Source organism: Camelus dromedarius, chromosome 32 (genome assembly GCF_036321535.1).
Source record: "Camelus dromedarius isolate mCamDro1 chromosome 32, mCamDro1.pat, whole genome shotgun sequence".
Lineage (NCBI taxonomy): Eukaryota > Metazoa > Chordata > Mammalia > Artiodactyla > Camelidae > Camelus > Camelus dromedarius.
Window position 1 is genome coordinate 9,253,549 of NC_087467.1, and position 22,781 is coordinate 9,276,329.

General features: G+C 35.5%; 1 protein-coding gene across 3 annotated transcripts in view; it reads left to right on the forward strand.

Moving 5' to 3' along the window:
- Positions 1-3,309: 3,309 nt before the first annotated feature.
- The window catches only part of TRAPPC8 (trafficking protein particle complex subunit 8), a 65,876-nt gene continuing 46,404 nt past the window's right edge, over positions 3,310-22,781 (forward strand). Inside the window, exons 1-7 of one of the 3 annotated variants that reach the window (XM_064481525.1) lie at positions 3,310-3,835; positions 8,686-8,880; positions 16,180-16,269; positions 17,083-17,257; positions 19,357-19,510; positions 21,772-21,865; positions 22,319-22,578. In XM_064481525.1, coding sequence (XP_064337595.1) covers positions 3,679-3,835; positions 8,686-8,880; positions 16,180-16,269; positions 17,083-17,257; positions 19,357-19,510; positions 21,772-21,865; positions 22,319-22,578 — 1,125 coding nt within the window. In that variant the 5' untranslated portion in view covers positions 3,310-3,678. The remainder of the gene's footprint in view (positions 3,836-8,685; positions 8,881-16,179; positions 16,270-17,082; positions 17,258-19,356; positions 19,511-21,771; positions 21,866-22,318; positions 22,579-22,781) is intronic. The other 2 variants (XM_010977268.3, XM_010977275.3) reach the window with 2 other exon arrangements.

Below are 22,781 nucleotides of genomic sequence, written 5' to 3' on the forward strand. Positions count from 1 at the left end.
ACCTCCGGTGCTCTGATGTGCAGGTAGGTATCTCCTATGTGAGATCCATGCACTTAGGAATCAGAACCGTTTTTCAGTTGGCTTTTGAAGCCAATACTCAATAGCACCATCTACTGTTGACATGGTGAAATTGAATAATAGTGGAAAGAATTACAGACTCAGATCTTCACATTGAAATGAATAAATCTTCTAGTTACAACTTCATAAGCTTATAGATGAGAATGCAAGGCTCCGAAAAGATAAGCAACTTGTTAAGAGTTACATATTTTTTGCTAAAATTGCAAGCCAAAATTTCTGTAGATGCTTTCAAAGCAAGGACATAAGTGGAAAAGCAAGTTATCCCAGTGATCAAACCTCTAGGGTTAAGAACTGAGCTGGTTCTGCTCCAGTGCTGATTGTCTTTGGGCAAGTTAATTAACTGCTCTGTGCATCAGGTGCCACATTTGAAAACTGGTGACACAAGTGCTTCTCAGGGTTTGTATAAGAATTTTGTGACAATATATATAATGTGCCATGCTTACCATATCGTGATCAATAATGGTGATGTTATTTTTATTCACAAGTGGTCAAGCTACTTTTGAACCCAGGCCTCTCTGACTTTAGTGTCCGTGTTCTCTCAATGTGACCACATCAGACATCAGAAGAGACTGGCAATATTATACATGCAAAATAAAACAATCCATGAACATTTGATAACACAGTATTTCATAATATAAGCCTATTGACATAGCATAGGTTTTATGGGATTCTTTGATTTTGGGGAGAGAAAGAAGCTGGGTCTCATCTTTGGTACTTGGAAAAGAGGTCCTTAGTTGCTTGCATTACTGTTATTATTTTGTTAGCAAGCCTCCTCTCTTTTACTGGCAGACCTCATCCTCTTGGCCTTGAGGATGGGCACATGGCTAAGGCCTGGCCAATCATAGCACTTCATTTTTCCTGGACAGAGTAAATGGTTCAGAGGATATGTGATGCAAAGAGGACCAATGTCCCAAGGAGTCAGAGAAATGAAAGATATGTGATCTCTTACACCCCAGGCAAATACACTCTATAGGGTACCTCATTTCTAATAAAGTAGGGTGGAGACCCTTGACTGTCATCCCATATTCATTCTCCTCTTCATTTAGCAACTGAACTCTCAAGTCTACGTTTTCCAGTCTCGTTTGGAGATAGATGTGACCATGATACTCACTGGGACCAGTAGGATGTGAGCGAAATTGGCAAAAGCCATTTCTATGATTTGATTTTAAACCATTAGTCATGTACTGCCCATTCTCTTTTCCCCATTCTGTAGGCTGAAAAGCAAATGTGGCAGTGACTTTAATCTTCAGGGGAGGACAAAACCTCAGAAGATGAACATGTTATTTGTTTAGGATAGACTAGAAAAATAGATTTTTACAGTGAAGTCACTCACTGGAAACACAATGTGTAGCTATGGAGATTGTAAAATCAATGCATAAGACAAAAATCCATTTAGGCCCAGTCATAAAAAGAAATGAACTATTGATTCATGCTATGATAAAGGATGGACCTTGAACATTATGTTAAGTGAAAGAAATCAGACACAAAATGTCATATATTGTATTATTCCATTTATATGAAATTCCAGAATAGGTAAATCCATAGAGACAGGAAGCAGATTAGTGACTACCAGGAGCTAGAGCGGGTATCGGGACGAAGAGTGACTGCTAGTAGGTACCAGGGTTTTTTTTTGAGGTGATGAAAATGTTCTGGAAATAGTAGTAATGATTGTGCAACTTTCTGAATATACTAAAACCCACTGAACTGTACACTTTAAAGGGATGAATTTTATGGTATGTGAATTATATCTCCAAAAATCCATTTAGGCTAAATTGCCCTTGAAAGTCCTTCTCAAAGAATCTAATACAGCTAGTTTTATCCTCAGCGTAAAAAATAAATTGCCTTTCTAACCTTTGAGTACCAAATAAAGTAGTACACTTGCATTAAGAAGACCTGTTACCAAAAAACACATCTTGTAATTTGAGTCATATTCAGTTGTATGAGATTCTTACATTATAAAGAGTAAGGGATATATTAGAGGTATTCAAAAGGGAATGTGTATCCCTGGGGATAAAAGAAGAATTTCCAAGAGGTCCTCAAGCACAGATAGTTTTAAGGAAATGAATTTCTAGATCCTCAACTTGTTATCTTTTCTAGATTGATCTGTGGCTAAGCTGTCATGTCATTATGCCCTATTGTCCTTTCCTACCTCCCATTTTTCAATTTACAGGAGACATACCTGTCATAAATTCTTACCATGGTAGAAACTTCAGGGTGCCAAACAATCCGACAATTTGCAATAATGCTGCTGGGGAAGCCTCCTTTAAGTCAAAGACCATAAAATCATGATACAGCGTTGCATTTTTCCTTGCCTTATATTTCTGGCATATAATTCTGAAGGAATCCAGTCAGCTGAATGACATTATAGTAAAATTTCTTTCATTCACTTCTACATATTTAGAGGAAAAAATCTATAAAAATTAAGTCAGGAACAGAAGCCAGCTCAGGCCTCCCTTCGGTACATAATTACTGGCTTCTCGCCCTTCCATCACTGTAAAGCAGAGCGTAAAAAAGGAAGCGGCTGCTGATGAACGGGTCGGATGTTTGCAGGCACACCCTTTCCGTGAGACCAACAAGAATGCAGCAGCGCAGGACTTTCTCTTACACTTGAGTTAACTGCAGCGCCCACAGCACATTTCTGCACACTGGTTCGGTCTACACTCGTGGCAGTCCTTTCTAAAAGCTTTCTAAAAGCACTGTTGTGTTCAAACGATACCTGGCCTGTTTAGGCCGGCTCCAGCGAAGCCCCCAAACACCGGGCGGGCAGCACGCTCTCTCCGGTGAGCAGGTGCCCTGAGACGCTCCACCAGAGCGTGGGAAGGGCAGGGCGAGCGGGCAGGAAGCAGCGCAAACAGCCACATCGTTTGCCCACCGTTTCCAGGGAGGCCTCTAGGGCTCCAACGGGCCCATTCGGCGTGAAAGGCAAGCAGACGCCTCTATCACTGTGACAGCACGGACCACCAACGTCGCCCTGCGGTTTTCCCAGTCGCACCTCGCCGGGCTTTGCCAAGTACGTGCGTGAGAACCAAGCCAATCATCGCGAGCCTCCCCTCCTGGCTCCGCCCACCATGCTGCTAGCCCCGCCCTAGCCACGCCCAGCAGGGCCCACCCGTCGCACTTCCGGCTCCAGCCTCCCGACCGGCCTCCGTAGCTCTTCACTTCCCTCTTCTCGGCTCTCTTCCCCCGCCCCTATCGCCTCCTTTAACACCGTCACGTGAGGGACGAGCGCGGGGGCTGCCGGGATAAGTACGCCGGTGGGTCAGGGTTCGGCCTCAACATGGCGGTTCCGGTCGGGCAGTGACCAAGGCTTTGCCGTCGAGAGGATTAACTGGCGATTGTCGGCGTCTCCACCTATCAGGGTGGAATGCGAGGACGCCGGGGCGAGCGCTGAGGAGCGGCGGTGACGGGGAGGGGTCGGTGGCGGGTGCCCTTGGAGCCGAGGCGGCGGCGTCTGTTCCTTCTATTGGTCTCAAGGCTTCAGTGCGGGGCCCCGCCCGGCCGGGCCAGGCCGGCGGGCGGCGGCAGTAGCTGCTGCAGCCGCAGGATCAGCCTCTGAGAGTGGGCCGGACGGCGTGCGCCGCCGCTGCCTCTCCCGCGGTGATGGCCCAGTGTGTACAGTCAGTGCAGGAGCTCATTCCGGACTCCTTCGTCCCCTGTGTCGCCGCGCTGTGTAGCGACGAAGCTGAGCGGCTCACTCGTCTCAATCACCTTAGCTTCGCGGAGTTGCTTAAGCCCTTCTCTCGCCTCACTTCCGAGGGTATGTGGTCTCCTCCCTTTTTCTCTGAGCTGCCGCAAAGCCCGGGCCGAGAGAGGGAAGTTGGGGGCGGGCAGGGAAGAGAAGGACGATGTTTACATCTCGGAGCCGGTGGAGTGGCGTCGGTCTGGGGCCCCGCGTTGTCTCCGGTGGCCACAGGAGGAGGGGCCATGAGAGAGGATGTCAAGACTGCGTGGTCCTAGCCTCCAGTTTTTCTAGGCACTCACGGGACAAGCCAGGCTGTTGGGTAATTAGTGTAAAAAACGTGAGCCCCAGAGAAGGGTATTGAGACTTCTTAGCGGCCATAGAGAGGGAATTAGAAAGTGGCAAGGCAGGTGAGGGTAAGAAGATGCTGCCTCTTAGACCACGAGGTCTTAGTAAAGAAGACGAATTGTCCTCCCCTGGGAGTTAAACTGGGCTTTCAAACTTGTCTTGAACATTACATTCATTAGCAGTGAGGCGCTTTTACTTTTTTTCTTTTGAGAGTTTAAACTTTTTAAAAAACTTTAGAAATTTTTTATCTTTTGAGAATTTTCTTAGTTATCCAGTATTTTACTTAACCTCTCAAGAAAATAAAAAGTATTATAAAAGTAATGAAACTTGCCGCAGCCTTTTTTGGCCTGGGGGACGAGGAAGTAAGAACAAGTTGTAGTTAATTTAATTGAGATAGTTGGAGTTACCTAGATTTATAGGGATAGAAAAGTCCTGAAGTGTGTTTTTTGGGGATAAAAGTTTAAATCCATGGGGTAATGTCTTTTATTGAAGAGCTACCTGTTTTCTCCAGCTTTAGATTATTTACTAGGGAAAAGTAAGCGGAATACTTCAGGCGTGATTTAACCAATATCTTTACCTGTACTTTGCAGACAGAACATAGAAAAGTATAGGTAAAGTTCCTTGTTAAGTCTGTATAAAATAAAAGGTTCTATAATAAAGTTGTGTCAAGTGGACGACCATGATGCTTACTTGGCTATGATGACTTCTCCACAAAAAACAATACTGTACCATAAATTTATGTGTTTATATTGCTATAGATGTGTATTCTTTGGGAGAATAGCTCAATTATAAGTCCACTTTTGTGTTTAAAGGAGAGAGGGAGCTATCAAAAAAACCAAAGTTTGGAAACTCTTGGATTTTCTTCAGCCTGTACCTTAGCCATCAGTCTCATCTCCTCCCGTTGTATTAAGTCAACAAAAACAACCATGTGCCCTACATTCTTAAATTATTAAAAAAACAAAACAGGTGAGGGCCAGTTTGACTTTGAACTGTGTGCTTTCTTGCTTGTTATTAACATAATGATTAACATTAACATGATAATTAACATAATAAAGAATAATGATGCTCATACCTGATACCTGCTTATGTAGCTTTTCTTTTTTAGTGTTTGAATCCTGTGAGGTAGATAATGTTAACACTATTTTAAATTTGAGGACGTTGAGGCATAGGGATGTCACCTTGTCCACAGTCTTATAGGTGAGAAAGATTTAAAAACGCAATGTGACTCAACGTGTTCTTAAGTCACCTTATCTCCTGCCAGTATTTAGAATCACTTATTCACACAAGGGAGCAGTGCAGTCCAGTAGTCACATAAATAACTTTAGGTTACTTGGTAGTCATGTTGTAAGAAAGGTGAAAAGAAATGAGTGAAAGTAGTTTAAATAATCTATCTTATTTAATTCAGTATTTCCAAAATGTTACCATTTCAACACATAATAGATACTAAAAACCTTAGAGGTAATTTTCTATTGGGGGGGAGGAAGAATTGTGTGGTTTATAAACAACTGAGTTTTTTTTAAATATACAGTTTTGTGTGCTAAAAGATAATCATTTTATTTTTCAAAATATATTCCACAGAATACCAGTTGTATTATATGTACTGTGAAAAAAATTTGTGGTCAAATAAGTTTGTTTAATATAGCCCCTGTTTGGAAGAATTACAGTGTCATTTGACACATTACGACTCTGGGAACACCTGCTGTAAAGAGACCTTTTAAAAAATCCAGTATTTCCCAAATTTATTTGAACATGGAATTGATTTTTCGGAAACAACTCTTAACTGTCTTGAGCAACCAGTATTCTGTGAGCATCACATACTGGGAAATGTTACTTTGTAAAATAGTATTCAAGAAACTGTATTTATATAGTAACCTACAGAAGAAGTGAATTTCATTTTGAAGTTGAGATGTTATAAGATATATAAAGTCACCTTTTATGAACTAATCTTAATGAAGCTTCCGTATAATTAGTTCTGAAGCTTTTGGATTTTGTGTGTGTGATTTAAGAGCATTTCTCTGAATTATTCTTAGCTCTTACTTTTCTCTCTATTAAGTTGGTTTTGTGATACTCCAGTGTATTGCTAATCTGTTTACCAAACTACCCCAGAATTTAGCACCTTAAACCCGAGGTGTTTGTTCTCTCTCTGTTTCTCAGGAACCTGGGAGTGGCTTAGCCCTTGAGCTTGTGGTGGAGCTGTCTGTAGGGGTGTAGCCATCTAGGGCTGGAGGGTTCTCTTCCAAGCTCACTACTGTGGTTGTTGGCAAATCTCACTTCCTCACTGGATGTTGGCCTGAGACCTCAATTCTTTCCTCTCCGTGGGCCTCTCCGTAGGTTCCCAGAGTGTCTCCATGACCTGGTAGTTAAATTCTCCCAAGAGCGATCAGAGAACCCAGTATGAAAGCCGTACTCTTTTATAACCTTATCTCAGAAGTAGTATACCGTTGCTCATGCTGTGTTCCATTGGTCACACATACCAATCCTGGGGTGGAGGAGGGGTCTGCACAGGAGTGTGTACCAGTAAGTACCGGGATCATTAGCTGTCATTTCAGAGGCTAGCTGCCACACCTAACTCATTTCTGGATTATTAGTAGGATTACCTAAGGACTAAATAACCCAGTAACTGATAAACCCATTCTGAATATAGGGCACAACTAGAATAACCTTTTTGTATTAATGCTTAAGAACACTAAACCAATTTAAAATTTTGAGAGAGATTTAATACAGCACTGCTGCTTATGTTGTTTGGCAATTATGGATCAACTTTAGGGAAACTGCTTGTGCAATATGTTTCTAAAAATATCAGAAATGTACCATAGTATTTTCCTGTTTTTTGGTTTCCCTGTTTCATAGACCAGCTGAGAAGTTTAATTAGGGGGAGAGGCCTGTATGTGTTTATGTTTTCTAAATTACTTAAGTAAACAATTATAGACGAATGCGGAGAAAACAAGACACATCCAGCTCCCCTTTACCCAGAGCCAACAAATCTTGGCATGTTTGCTTGGTGACTTTTATTTTCCTTTAAGAAGAAACATAGAGTTGAAATCACCTTTTCACCCTTCTTTAGTCCCATTTTTTTCCTTCCGTCATTGTAGGTAACCATTATAATGGAATTTGCATGTATACTTTCTGTACATATATTTAGATTTACAGTACAACTGCACATATTCATGCTACATGTAGTATTTTTAAAAGATTTTTGTCTCATGTTTTTAAATTAGAAATTTAGAAGTCAACAGAGAGAATACGCAGGAAATTAAGGAAGACAGCTTTTAACAAATGTAACTTTATTTGAATCATAAGCATCCCTGAACTTAAAAGTTTGGTGTAAAGCATTTTCCATTGGGGGACAAATGTCGTATTTTTAAAGGGTAGGTACCCAAAGTCAGTTTTCCAGAATTGTCTCATAATTGTATACGATGATCCATGATGTACTTGAAATAGAGTATGTTGTACATGCCACCTCCATCACTTCTTGAGCACTTAACTGTACGTGTCAGGCACGTGCTAAGTGCTTTGCACTTACTGTGTCTTCTAACAGTATCTCACCTAAACCCTTAAAATAACTAGGAAGTAGGTTATTTTTTTCATATATTATAGATGAAGAAATTGAGGCACAGAAAAGTTTAAAAGTTTTTAATAAGTGGTGGGTTGGGATTTTAAATAAAGTCTGAAGAAGAATTTCAGAAGTTGGGTCCTTAATCAGTACAATGGACTGCTTCTAATACTACCATGGAAACTCATCATCTTGTCTGATTATATTTATATGAAGAAATAAGTTCACGTTGCCTACTATGCACTGTGGCATTGTTGCTACAGTAGCCTGAGAACCTGTTCCCTGGCCTGAAGCTCTGAACTACTGGCTATAACTCACAGACTGAGACAAGGCCTGTAGCAGGGTAGAGGCAGGAGGCATGGGTTAGGAGAAGGGATCTGGGCATTGATATTTTTTTTCTTTTAAATACACTTTATTTTTTAGAGCAGTTTTAGGTTCACAGCAAAATTGAGCAGAAAGTACAGAGAGTTCTCATATACCTCCTGTTCCAACATGTGCACAGCCTCCCCCCTCCAACTATCAACATCCTGCACCAGAGTGGGCATTGATTTTTATGATAGTAGAAGAGGGGCTGAGAATGCAGGCATCACGACTGGGGAAGCAGAGGGAGCCTGCACGCAGCATGTAATTCTTCTTTCTTCCCTTTCACTGTTTTCAGTGTTGATATCATGGACCTCACACTGTCCTGGACCAGCCTAAGGGTGAGATGAGAATTAGAGATTTTGTATGGATGGTCCCTGGCAACCCCAAAGATAAGAGGAAAGAAAGGACTAGGAAGAGAGTATACTTCTGAGCACTAGCACTGAGGGAGGGGAAGGTTAGACTGTCTAGCTAGCCCTTTTGGAATATAATGGAATGTTGTAAGTCGGTTGTGTTCTGGAAAACTGTTCCACTTGGAATTTCTGATTTCCAAATTGGGCATCCTTTTTGTTTGTGAAACATTAACTCAATTTTTAAATTGTTGTAATAGTGGCTTGTTATGCTTTGTGTAGGATTAATTTCAAGTTCTTTTTTTCTTTTTTTAAAGTTCATATGAGAGATCCTAATAATCAGCTTCACGTTATTAAAAATTTGAAGATAGTGGTGAGCAACATTATCACCCAGCCACCTCAGCCTGGAGCCATTCGGAAGCTTTTGAATGACGTTGTTTCTGGCAGTCAACCTGCAGAAGGATTAGTAGCTAATGTGATTACAGCGGGAGATTATGACCTCAACATCAGTGGTATGTGATAAGGTTTATTATTATTTTTTAAATGAGGTTTTATTTTGTTAGGAAAGGTAATTCTGTAACTTGGAAGTCATTCAACAAACACTGAACTGCTTGCTGACTGCTGGAGCCTGGGAATACAGTGTTGAAAAAAAACAGTCCTTGCTTTTATGGAAGTTACAATCAAGTAAGCAGACAGCCATTCAAATGACTATAAATTAAGTGATTTCATTTTACTTTTTCATAATGAAAATGTTTTTGTAGTTCTAATTGTAAAATTAATATAAGCTCCATGATGGCAGGAACTTTGACTCTTTGTTTATTCCCTGTAAATAAAACAACATATTCTTTTGTGACAAAAGTAATACTATGATTATATGAAAAATATTAAGTTTATTGTATTTTTTATCTTGCTTAGTGTTACGTGGAGGAAGTGTTTATAATATCTAAATAAATATTTAATCTTAATCTGATTTGAATGGTAAATGTTTTCGTAATAAGATTGATAGGTAAAATTTATTTTATGTAAAGTGAATTAGCAGTATTTGGTGTGACTCTTTTCCAGTGTGAAAAAAACTTAAGGGACGTGGGATAGATTTTTAGAGGGCAAGATTAAAAGTACATCGTTTAATTAGGATATTTCAGCATCCTAATAAAATAATCTTTAGGTCAGTATAATATATAACCTGTTATGTTAATGCCTCCTAATTGCTTATTTAAAGATTTTCCCAAATATACAGAGAGAACTTAAGTGGCATGTTTTATTTTTTATTTTTATTTATTTATTTTTTAACATTTTTTATTGATTTATAATCATTTTACAATGTTGTGTCAAATTCCAGTGTTCAGCACAATTTTTCAGTCATTCATGGACATAAACACACTCATTGTCACATTTTTTTCTCTGTGAGTTATCATAACATTTTGTGTTTATTTCCCTGTGCTATACAGTGTAATCTTGTTTATCTATTCTACAATTCTGAAATCCCAGTCTATCCCTTCCCACCCTCCACCCCCCTGGTAACCACAAGTCTGTATTCTCTGTCTGTGAGTCTATTTCTGTCCTGTATTTACGCTTTGTTTTTGTTTGTTTGTTTGTTTTTGTTTTTGTTTTTGTTTTTTAGATTCCACATATGAGAGTGGTATGTTTTAGATCACGAAGTTGGTTGCACTTGTATAGTTAGGAATATTTGTAGATTTATTTTGTTTAAATGTTCATAATTTTTTTTCTCCCTATGTTATTTTAATTCCAGCAAGGTAAATTAATTTGATAAAAAGTTTAGAATATTATGGTTATCTTTACAAATTAAACGAATCCATTTCAGGATACATATTTTAAGCAGTTCCTGGCATAACATATTTTCAACATGAGGCAAAATGTATTTTTTCTGGGATAAAGTGATGGAATTTGAACTATTTCTGTCATCAATGGAAAATTCATGTTGAAGTGTAAAGGGCAATGAGTCAGGTGCCAGAGTGTCCACGTTTTTATAAAATCGTAGCCGTGAGTTAATTGGATAACTTGAATAGACCATTTATCCAGATAGTTTTATTCTCTGAAAACAGGAGAATTTGGCTAGATTATTTATTAAGGCCTCTCCTAGACCTTTAATCCTATGATTCTGTTTTATAGGGACTTTAACATTTTTGTTACTCAGTCAACAAGTATATATTGATTTCCTACTGTATACTTTGCATTGAGATACAGAGATAAGGAAGATGTGCTACATATAACTTTGTAATCTGGTCAATAATTATGATACATTCTAATTTCCAAGACCTTAAAATACAATAGATTGTAATAGAGATAGGCATATCCAATATGCCAAAGTGCTTAGGGGGCCCAGAAAATTATCATATTTTTAAAAATATATATATTTTTTATACTGCAAATGTCTTCCTGAATTCCAAAGCCCATAATAACTTTTACTTTTAAAAAAATTTAATTTATCAAAATAATATGTGCGCCGAGACATGATGCTAAAAAGACTTCCAAGGAACAGACAACAATAATCTGCTCTCTGTATCCCTGTCCCACCAAGTGGTTTCCTCTGGTATTTTGTGTTTCTAAGTAATAATTTTATATGGCTATTTAAGACTTAAAGTTTTTATTTATTGGCTTCTCATTATAATTGATGAAGATTTAGCTTAATTACTCCCCTTCCTCCTTTCCCCCTAGTTTTCTTTCTATTCCATGCTTTCTCAATGGGGAATGATACCATCCCTTAGTGGGTTGAAAATTTGGTTCTTGGGGTGTGAAAAAAATCTTAGATATCACAATGGTTTGGCTCTCCAAAGGACCACAGTACGTAAGTGGATACACAGTGTATCTGTAGAATTACTGAAAAATATTCTTTGTGGGGAAGCCAATTAGGAAAATGTCTAAAATGGTTCATGGAGAGAGAGAGTGAAATAAAAGTTTTGAAACACTGTTCTGTTCCATTGTGGACTGGTTGCTCTTGAAGGCCTTCTCCACAAATGTAATCCTGGAGACTTCCTTCCTTTGTCTTCTCTGTAACCTCTCATTCGTGTCTTTTTTGATGTATTTCCTTGATTTGATGAAGGACTTCTCCAGTAGCTTCCTAAGAAAGGTTGCTTGGAAGGTAAAATTTTTGAGGAATAAATGTCTGAAAATGTTCTTATCTTTCATACTTGATTGATTGATTGATTGTATATACTATTAGTTAGAAATCATTTCCCTCAGAATAGTTCTACTTTCTTCCAGCTTCTAATGTTGCTTGAAAGAAGCTGGATGCCATTGCAGTACATATCCCCCTATTTCCTACAACCTGTAGAAGCTTTTAGAAGTTCTTTATCTCTGCTATTTTGAAATTTCCTATTGGGCCTGATTTAACTCCTTTTTCACTCATTTTACTGAGCAGTTCCTTTTAATTAGCTGATCACACACATAATTTAGCCCTGAGGAATTTTTTTATATTGTTTTTTGTTAATGTCTTCCCTGTTTTTTTGTCTGGTCTTTCGGGAACTACTGTTATTTGGACGTAGAACTTCCTGAATTGCTCTTCTAATATTCTTATCTTTTTTCTAATATTGTCCATCTCTATCTCTGTCCTTGTTTTACTTTCTCGGGAATATACTTGACTTCATCTTTCACCCATCTAGTGAGACTGTTTTTTCTTTGCTCTTTGGATTTCCCTTTTGTACCATGATGATGATGTCGCGTGTTAAAGTATCTTAACTCTGAGGATATTAATGAATTACTGTTTGGTTATTTCAGTTTTTAAGTTTTCTTCTATCCTGTGCTTTTTCGTCCATTTGTATTATTTTTCAGCTTGTTTTGGTTTCTTTTTCATATTGGAAACTTTCCTTAAATGTCTGGTCAGCCCTTGGGATTATTTTTTGTTTCAACTTGAGGTATTAAAACCCTGATTGTGCATAGAACAATTCGTCAGCTTGTGGACTTCTTTATTGGTTGGTGAGGCTGTGAACAGGCTTGAGGGTTGCCAGTTTTTATTACTTATAGTTGTTTTATTTGGGGCTGTTCAGTTATCTCTAGAGAAAGATTCTCAAATCTGATGTCTGGTTATCTGTGTACTGGATGTAGGCTTATTTATTTTTTTTAATAGTCTATTAGAGTGATTTGGTACAGATGGTTTATAGGAACAGTGTGGTCATGATTTGGTTGTATTTATCTAATTACATTATATTCTCAGGTCTCTGCCAACATCTCCACGTAAAGAGGAATTCAGTGCCTTTTGCCTTTAAAAGTGGGTGTAGGCATTACTGTAGCTGAACACTTTAGGCAAATTTTAAAGAAAGAATCCCAAATGGTTCAGATAAACTATAGAAGAAAAGTTTCTTCAGCTTCTTTCCCTGGTACTTTAAGGCAATTCCCTTTAGCTTTATTGTTATGTTGGTCTTGAAGTCTGGGAATGTGATATGATGAGGTACTGACTTCATTTTAATAAAATTTCATTATAAGAGAATAATACTCTTTGAAGATTCAAGAGTGTTCTGTCCATTTTAAATAAGATTCTCTGTCTAGAAATAGACTTCTAGTTTTTACCATTAATGTGAGTCATCATACTTTTCACCCATTCTATTTGAGAAATAAATGTTAATGTTTACCTCATAAAACTTACTTAACAATGCCATGTTTTCATCATCAGATTGGTCAATTAAAGGTAGTGTACAGTGGTTGGAAACACACATTGATGGAAAAGAATCTTCATTATATACAGATATTTCCTGTGGTAGTATCAGTTTCCAGATTCTTTTCACTCCACTCCTTGCCTGTTACCTTTTTTCCTCTCACCTACTCCTTTTTTTGTATTTGTTTCAATTAACATGTCTGTATGATTTTTCTAAAATGGTGATAACTTTTGTTATCTATCCTATTATCTGTTGTGTATTGTGTTTGCTCTTGATTTACTGTATTTTCTGCTAAACCCAGGCATTGTCCTTGAATAGTATAATTTGGGCTGCATCTTGTTTTGATAAGAAGGAAGAAAGTATTTTTTCTCCTTTAAGTGTGTAGTATACTTTTTCTGATTGCCTTTGTAGTAATTGCTGTTACTCTGTAAGATACCATGATACTTCAGTGAATAGTCAGGTATAAACAGTATTTTAGAGGATTGTTTAAATATTCTTTAATATTTTCCCCTAGATTTTAGCAAAAAGCATAAAAAAGTGACAAATGAACTTATATCTAAAACAGAAACAGACTCACAGACATAGAATACAGACTTGTGGTTGCCAGTGGGGAGGAGAGCAGGAAGGGATAAACTGGGAGTTCAAGATTTGCAGATACTGACTGGTATATATAAAATAGGTAAACAAGTTTATACTGTATAGCACAGGAAAATATATTTAGTATCTTGTAGTAGCTCGTGGTGAAAAAAATATAAAAATGAATATATGTATATTCATGTATGACTGAAGGATTGTGCTGTACACTAGAAGTTGACACATTGTAAACTGAAAAAAAAATTAATAAAGCAGGAGGAAAAACAGAAAGCAAAAAGAGAAGGATGCCCTTGACTTTTTGGCATGAAGAAAAACTGAAGGAGGACTTCTTAATTAACCCTTCAGAGAAACATGGTGGCTGAAGGAAAAGTTAACCTCATCAGCCTGAATGTGATCTGGCTGAAGGATGAAACCCATTTCTGCCGTATACATTTAGAAAAATTTCCTTTGCTCCTTATGTTCTTTGTTGAGTGCCCAGTGTCTTCTTGCACCAGTATTTAGAAAGTATTATTTCAGTTTAAGAACTCGTATGTGTGTGTACTTGCCTTTTTCTTTTTGATTTAATTTTTAGTTACGTAGAAATTTATATTGTTCCAAAGTCAAAACTGTGAAACAAAGTACATTCACAGAGCTCTAGCTTCTATTTAGGCCCTTCCCCTTTCTCATCTTTTTTTTTTTTCTTTTCTCTTATACGTGATAGCATTTGTTAGATTTATCCTTCAGTTGTTTCTCTTTGACAGTATAAGCAAATGCATGCGTAACTTTTTATATCTTCTTTCCTTTCTTTTGCAAAAATACATTTTCTTCTGCTGTTGCCTTTTTCTTTCACTTTATATATATATCCTGGGAGCACTTTATAGTGATGTATAGAGATTTTTCCCCTTTTTCCTAAAGTTGCATAGTGAGTCTATTTAATGTATGTACCGTAGTTTATTTAACCAGTCCCCCCGATGTACATGAGAATTTTCTTTAATTACAGATAGTGTTGCAATGAATAATTATTTTGGAAGATCTAATTTGTTTATTGAGAACTCCCCAACCCACCATAAAACAAACCCCTTTTCATATGTCCACATCTTACTGGTGATTTGTTAAATTTAAGCATCATTGAAACAACAAAATTAATAGAAAAATAATCAAAGTTGATAAAGTAATTTCCCCCACCTGTGGAGATTTCTTCCTATTTAACCAAAATTTTCATTATTCTTTATATTTTCTTTTCTTGTCATTGGTACTAAATGAAAATATATACTAATTTTCAAGATAGAGACTAATTTTGATTAATTTGGGGAGAAAGATGTATTTACTAGTTGGTAAGAAAATTGGTTTCCGATTATAACAGAGACTACTAGTCTGTGTCATTTATTTTGCAATTTTTGCCACTTTTCTTATATTTTGTAATATTTCTGGGACTCTTTTTCCTCTCCTATAGCAATGAACATGAGGTTTTTGTATTAATAGACCTCCTAACCAATAAATGGGTAATTCTCATAAGGCATTTGTTGGAATTAAAGGTTTTTGTATATATGGCACCAGGTTAGATGTGATATTTGGTTGAGATTAACAGCTTTTTTCTTCAACCTTCCTAGTTGTTTAATGTAGTGTTATGATGTAAACAAAATATATTTGCTGTGTTGTCAGTGATTAAGAGGAAAACAAAAAGTACGCAGGTTTTGTTGTCACCAATAGTAGCTAAGAATGGAGTATTCTTTTATAAAACTGATTTAAACAATCTGCTTAAACCTAGTGAAAATGACTGACTAAATTCAAATTTTTAAGAAGTTAGAATAGTTGTAATGTAAAATGCTTACTATGGAGCAAGAGAGATTCGACATTTTAATAATCATATACATATATACAAAAAGTAAAAATACACATCTATGATTATAAGGTCAAGTATACTTTGAGATTCCATTTAAAGAGGTTTAATTGCTATAATACACAGGGAATCAGATTATAAAGGAGGGTTTGTCAACCTCACCACTATTGACATTTTGAGCCAAATAATTCTTTGTTGTGGGACGGGGGCTGTCTTGTTCTGTTCAGTGTAGAATGCTCTGCATCATTCCTGACCTCTTTCCCTAAATGCCAGTAGCACCCTTCTCCCCATGCTTAGGTGTGACAACTTAGTATTTCCAGACATTGCCAAATGTTTCCTGGGGGTCACATTCAGTCTTGGTTGAGAACCACTATTCTGAAGTATTTTTTGTGAAAAAGAGCTACTTATGACAACATGACTAGTGGCAGGGGCACAAAGTTTTAGTTCTAAAGTCTGGTTATTCACATGGGTTATATTGAAAGCATTAATAGGTAAGTAAGTTGTGGAATCATTGTGTAGGTTTGCAAATAGGCCAGTTTTATTTTTGCAAATATATATACTACAATTATGAATATATTTGTGTGTATGGCTTATACAACATATATCACATATATATTTTAAAGAACAGGGAAAAATGCTTGTTACATATCTTTAAGCACAAGTGAGAAAATGCTTGATTATTGTTAGAAATTATTTTTCACATCTTTTAAGAACATGAACTTGAAATTTTGTCTGTTGTAAACTGATTCTGTTGAGGATTTTTAACTTCTGTTTATTGTTAATTTTAGCTACTACTCCATGGTTTGAGTCTTACAGAGAGACATTTCTTCAGTCAATGCCAGCATCAGATCATGAATTTCTGAACCACTATTTAGCATGTATCCTTTGACTTTTATGTTCTCTAAAAATCAATTATGTTTGAAGTTATTAAGCTCAGAAAGAGTTATATGAAGGCAAAATTGTTGAGAGGATATAGAGAATGGAGAAATTATTTTTTATTGATGATGCTTCAAATTTTATTGTTTTTGGTAAATGGCATCCTAGATACAAGACTGGTGTAACTAATTTTTGATTAAAAAATAAGAATACTAAGGGCTTGCTTATTTTTCTTTATCTCCCAACTTGAATATTTCATGCTTCATAGCATTTTTAAGCTATGTTAGAAAGAAAAAAAAAATGTAAACTGTCAGTGTTTACTGCTTTTGCTGACTGCCTCAAAATTAGTTGCTTATGAAAAAACTCATTATTAATAAGTTTTTCATTTTTTAGTAACCTTTTATAGCTGTTAACCTCCTTTGACAGTTAAGGCTTTTGTTTTCTTAATGAGGCTGCAGAGAAAAATTGAGATGGGATAGAGTATGAAATTGCAGTGAGGTGGAATGGAGGGGAGCAAGATTCAGGAGAATTGTTCCTTTTGTTGATAATTGCACAACTTTCTTATTGTCCATTTTCATGGATTTCCTTATTGTATATGTAAATGATCTAAAAAGCTACCAACAAAAAATCTTTAAGATTTGGAACCTTGTATTACTTAGAAATGTTTAAGAAATTATTTTGCACTTTCAGGAAAACCTGTAAAATCAGATTTTTTTTTTTTTTTAGCTCAGAAAATATCTCCCTAAAGTTTATTTTTAAAGGATAATATTTATTATTCAGTGGTAAGTGATAATTACCTTAATATGGTTTACAAGGTATGTTGGTAGCATCATCTAGTGAAGCTGAGCCTGTGGAACAGTTTTCAAAGTTGTCACAAGAACAGCATCGAATTCAGCACAACAATGACTATTCCTACCCCAAGTGGTTTATACCAAATACACTTAAATATTACGTACTTCTACATGATGTAAGTGCAGGAGATGAACAGAGGTAAGCTTTATTTTTTTAATTTTATATTATTTCCTGTTAAATGAGTTAACGTTAATTTGGACATGACTTAAGTTTTAGATACATTTTTCATCCAAAAAAGTAAAAATTTATTACTAAGACATTTAACTGTGTCTCTTATTTGGAGTTACATTCAACAGCTATATCATTTTTTGTTAGATTTCATATGCTTACCCAAATTTTTCTTTCAATATGTGTGTCTATTACGATAATCTATATTCATTTTATACCTATAGGTCTTACTTGTTATTTCTTACTTTATTTGGTATTATTTCTCATTTTTTCTCTTTTCTCTTTCACAGTTTTCCTCTTAACTTTTCACTTTCTGACTTATATGCACTTCTTTTTTCACTTTTCTCTCTCTCATCAGTTTGTATTTTTAGCCTTGATGTTTTTCACAGTCTCAAAAACACCCAAACACTTCTTATGTTCCCTTTAATATTAGTTATTAGTGATGTGCCATAGTCCTTTTATCTTTGGGATAACTGAATAACTTATCTTTAAAGATAAGTTCTTGAAAAATAAGATAATATTAAAAGCAATTTTACTTTTGTGGCTTTGCAGTTTATTTTTGACTTTTGGTTCGAAATGTGGATCAAATTAACCTTTTGTTTCAAACTTTATTCTGATATCTCAGTGCTATTTAGGATATGCAGTTAAATAATCATTTCTTGCCCTTGTTCTGAGTACAAACCTTCATTTTTAAAATAAGTTTTCCTCAATAAGACCAAAGAATTGTTCTGGCGGTTGCTAATCTTTAGGATTTTTTGACATCATAAACAGTCTGTAGCCTATTGGATGAAGTGTACTGTATAAATAGAAATAATTTGAATTGACTATTAAAATTAGTTTCTGTTGTTTAAATATAGTGTATATCTTCCATATTGAATGGTTGTAATTAGGATATTTAAGTGGTAATTAAAGTGTTAGATCAGTGGTTCTTATGCTTAACAGTGTTATTGGTAAACTGAGTAGATGTTTAGTTTATTGTACTTGAGTGTATATACATACACATATACTTATATTTGTGTTCATATACATTTATAACTATTTTACTTACCCAGCCATAATTTTATAGTGTGTAGTACAATTTAATTGTTAGGCTTGTAATTTGTATAGTATTAGCATCTGCATTTGAATATGATATGGGATTATTTACATTTTCTTTGGATTACTTATGTGTTTTTTGGCGCCATATGGCTGATTGATTTAAACAAACCTATTTAAATTGTTAGCTCTATGTACCAGAATTTTATTTTCCATCAGAATGTACTGTTTGATTCTTAGGCTGACTTACCATTTGAATCATCCTATCTTCCACCAGCTAACAAGTTTAGTTAACTTAAAGTGAGGAAATCAAAATGCTTTTTTGTTGCATCTGAAGTGAGCTCATGGATTCAGCTATTATAAGTTTTGCAAGAATAAAGGGTGAATTTTCATGTAATAAATACTTTGGCTGCTCTTTTTGCATTTTCTTTCTTCTTTTCTTCCGTTGAGCTTGTTGAGACAGTTGAGGGAAGGGTAAACTATACCAGTGAAAGATGATTTTTTTTTTTTGTGTGGGGTGCTGTACTGTTTTATCATTTAAACTTCTTTTTTATAAATTTCTGTTCTCTAAGACAGAATTTCCCAAAGTCATATTTCCTGAAGACTAGTGCACATAGTTGAAAGAGTTTCTGATCTGTAAATTAGAAGCTACTCTTTAGAAATTCACTGTATACATTAGCAAATGAAAGGCTCTGAGATGGTCTGCTGCAAAGAAACTGGTTGGCTTTGTTTACTGTAGTTCCCCAAACTGGTTTCACCACCAGAACTTTCTCTTTGAATAACACAGGAGTATCTTGCAAAATTTTGTTCCATGAAACATACTTTGATAACGGTACTTTCAAGTAATAGCCAAGCTAGTTAAATTTCAGTTAGAATCATGATCTTTTTTTTTAATTTTAAATTATTCTACCTCTAACTTTCTGTTTTGTCTTTTGAAGGGACAATTTTTTCATGGTTTTTGTTTTATTTTAATATCTATTACTGCCTAAAGTCTGCTCCCCATTGACTACAGACTTCTCCATTTTTTATTTTAGAGCTGAATCAATTTATGAAGAAATGAAACAGAAATATGGAACTCAGGGTTGCTATTTACTTAAAATTAATTCTCGAACATCTAATCGAGCATCAGATGAACAGATACCAGATCCTTGGAGTCAGTATCTCCAGAAAAATAGTATTCAAAACCAGGTATATGTAAAAAACAACAATGAAGCAAACCACAAAAGCTGTGTTTCAGTTTTATGACATAATGGTCTCACTGTAGAATTTTTCATGTCTGGTTTAACCAGTAGAATTGCTGATAGTTATTTTGTAGAGTCTGGCTACTTTTTGATCCATCAGCATGTGAGCTCTCAAAAGCTGTTTTTAACTAACTGCAGTAATCCCTTATGTGTACTCCTTTCAGGTGTATCACATCAATGTTAAATGATCTTTTTCTTAAAAGATGAAAAATGAATTACACAATCAGAATTGAACTAGACTGGCTAGGCATGTAGAGAATAGAATTTTTGGCTTGTACATTTAATTCATTATGAATGCTTACAGTCAATTCTTTATTATCCACATGCTCTGGGGTTGCCTTCCTTCATTTTCAACATGCTGTTCTTATGGCCACCTTTTGGAGCTCATACTTTTTAGGTGGGTGGGCTTTTTTCCCTAACTTTCCTCTGATTTCCTTTTCTTTTGAATTTCTAGGAAGTTTTGTTTCTTCCTAATCTACTCTTCTAATCTAGAGTTCTAGACTACTGTTGTCGTCTGTTGGCTGACGTGTGTGGGTGTAAGATTTCACGCTCTGTCCAACTTTTAAGATAGAATTTTGTGTCATTTGGTAGTAGCCATATGCCAAGTTCCTATGCTTAGTTCAGATAATCAAGAGTTGACTGTTTTTTGTTTGGAAGGAGGATTTCTTAAGTAGATGGAAAAAAAATAATATATATATATTTTTTGTATAAGTAAACTACATTATGTACTTTATGTGATATTATTTTAAGAAATATGAATTATAAATTTTATGTAATTTTTGATGTTCTAATATAAATATTGTTTAATTTATATTTTTAATTTATGTATATTTATATATATTTATAATTTATATTTATATATATTATATATTTAATTTATATTTTTATTTGCTTTATTTTTCTATCTTATATATGGGATTTTAAATTCAGATACAGTGCTCTACTAATATTTTACTCACTTTAATATTGAGGTGATTATTGACGTTTTTTAAGATAATGCTGGGGAAATCAATTATATGTCGATTAAAAAAAAACAAGATAATGCTGGGGGAAAGTGTCTGAGAGAAAAAGAACCAGTTGGATGTGAAGGAGCTTTATTTTTTAAGTGGTGTTTCAGAGCCACACTCAGAATAGGAACAGTATTGGAATATTCAGTTTAGAATCCAGCCATCTAAGATTGCGAAGGGGAACATAATAAGTCAGATTGCCCAGTTTGGGAACTTTTAACAGAAGACAGAACTATCAGACTTTCTACAGCTTAGAATCCTAGAATCCCAGAATTGAAGGATAGTTTAAAGGGTGTCAAATCCAACCCCTGTCCTAGTGCTTTAATTTCCTTTAAACCTATTAATGACCTCATCTAGTGAAGGTGCTGTCTTCTCAGGTGACCTGTTCCATGTTTGAGCAGCTTGAGGATCAACCAGCATTTTTCTCTCTTTGCTTGTACTCAGTCCTGTGTACAGTTTTCCATTAAGACAACTTTAAAAGTACAGAAGATAGCTGTCATGTCCCTTTTTTTATTTTTCTAGGCTAATTATACTGATTTTTAAAACTTTTTCTTAAATGTTGTTTTTAGACTGTTTGTCCTGATCGTCTTCCTCTTAATAAGGTCTACTTGATACATTTTCCTGTAAGTGTAGCACTCAGAATAATACCTTATATTACTAGTGGTCTCAGAGTAGTCTGGGTACTTTTAGTTTAAATTTTTTTGTTGTTGGCTGAGAAATCAGTGCCCTTTGTACAAGTAAATGTTTCATTGCTTATTTTTCCAAAACACTTCTGTGTATTCAGAATGCATTCCAACACTGCATCCGTGATCCAGGAGATGCTGTACCATTCTTCTTTTTCACTCCTGCTTGACTAGTAGTCCATCTATCTTGCCATTATTCCTTATGTAGAAACATATACAGGTATTTATATAGGCATATGCATATCACATATAAGCAGACTGAGATAGAAGTAATTTGAATTCAGAAGAATTAGAATAGTAGATTGAATGTGAAAGGGAATTTAGGAATATAGTAGGTGTGGATTGGAGTGACAGAATATGATACATGGAAGAAGTTAAGGATTTGGAGGATTGGAAGGAAAGAGTTGCTGTGGCAAAAAAATGAAGCCTAGTTAGTAACCATGGTTGTTGATGGATTTGTTGGTATCTTAAATATGATTAAATGTAACTGTTAATGCTTTTTTATTTTATTTTAATAGGAATCATATGAAGATGGCCCTTGTACTATAACTTCAAATAAGAATTCTGATAGTAACTTGCTTTCATTGGATGGATTAGATAACGAAGTCAAAGGTCTTGATATACTTTCTCTAAGTTTCTCTTTTGATTGAAAATATGCACTGTTGTCAAAGCATGCTAATCTTTATATATGAAAGATGGGGGAAATTTGCATAATGAAAAAGGATAATGGGCAGGTTAGCTTTTCCTCTGAAGATTTTATTGAGTTATTTGACTTTGGTGTTTTGTTATAATTTTTCTTACTGGTTAATTGTGCTATTTAAAAGTAATTATTTTTTAACATTATTTTTCTTCACTTATTTATGTGAATTTTAAAGTTTCTAGTATCTGTAACAAATATTAACCCAAGCATTGTAATTTTAGGGGGAAAACATTAATATTATTGTCTTAGACTTCTAAGACAGAAAATTAAAGAGTTTCAACATTCTTTTTTTTCTTTAGCAGTATAGTAGTAATATCACAATTTTCTGTTGCTTTCTGAGAGTAAAAGAAAGATCTGTTTTTCAGTAGATGGCTTACCAAATAACTTTAGAGCTCACCCACTTCAGTTGGACCCATCCGGTGACTCTTCTAACAGCATTGATGGCCCAGATCACATAAAATCTGCTTCATCATTACACGAAACAAAGAAGGCAAATACTGGAATTATTCATGGTGCATGTTTAACCCTTACTGATCATGATAGAATTCGGCAGTTTATACAGGAGTTCACGTTTCGGGGCCTTTTGCCACATATAGAGAAAACAATTCGGCAATTAAATGATCAGGTAAGAATTTTTGTATTAGTATTTTAAAAAATTTAAGTAGATAGTAAACTTGAGAATAGAGCAGTGTAAGTTATTTAAATGTAAGAATTTAAGTTTTTCTTCTAAAAATAGACTGTTATTAGGATTTACTAATACTACTATCAGTAATGCAGTTCTACTAAATCCTAGAAGAGGCTTATTTATTTTCCCTAGGGATTTTGTCA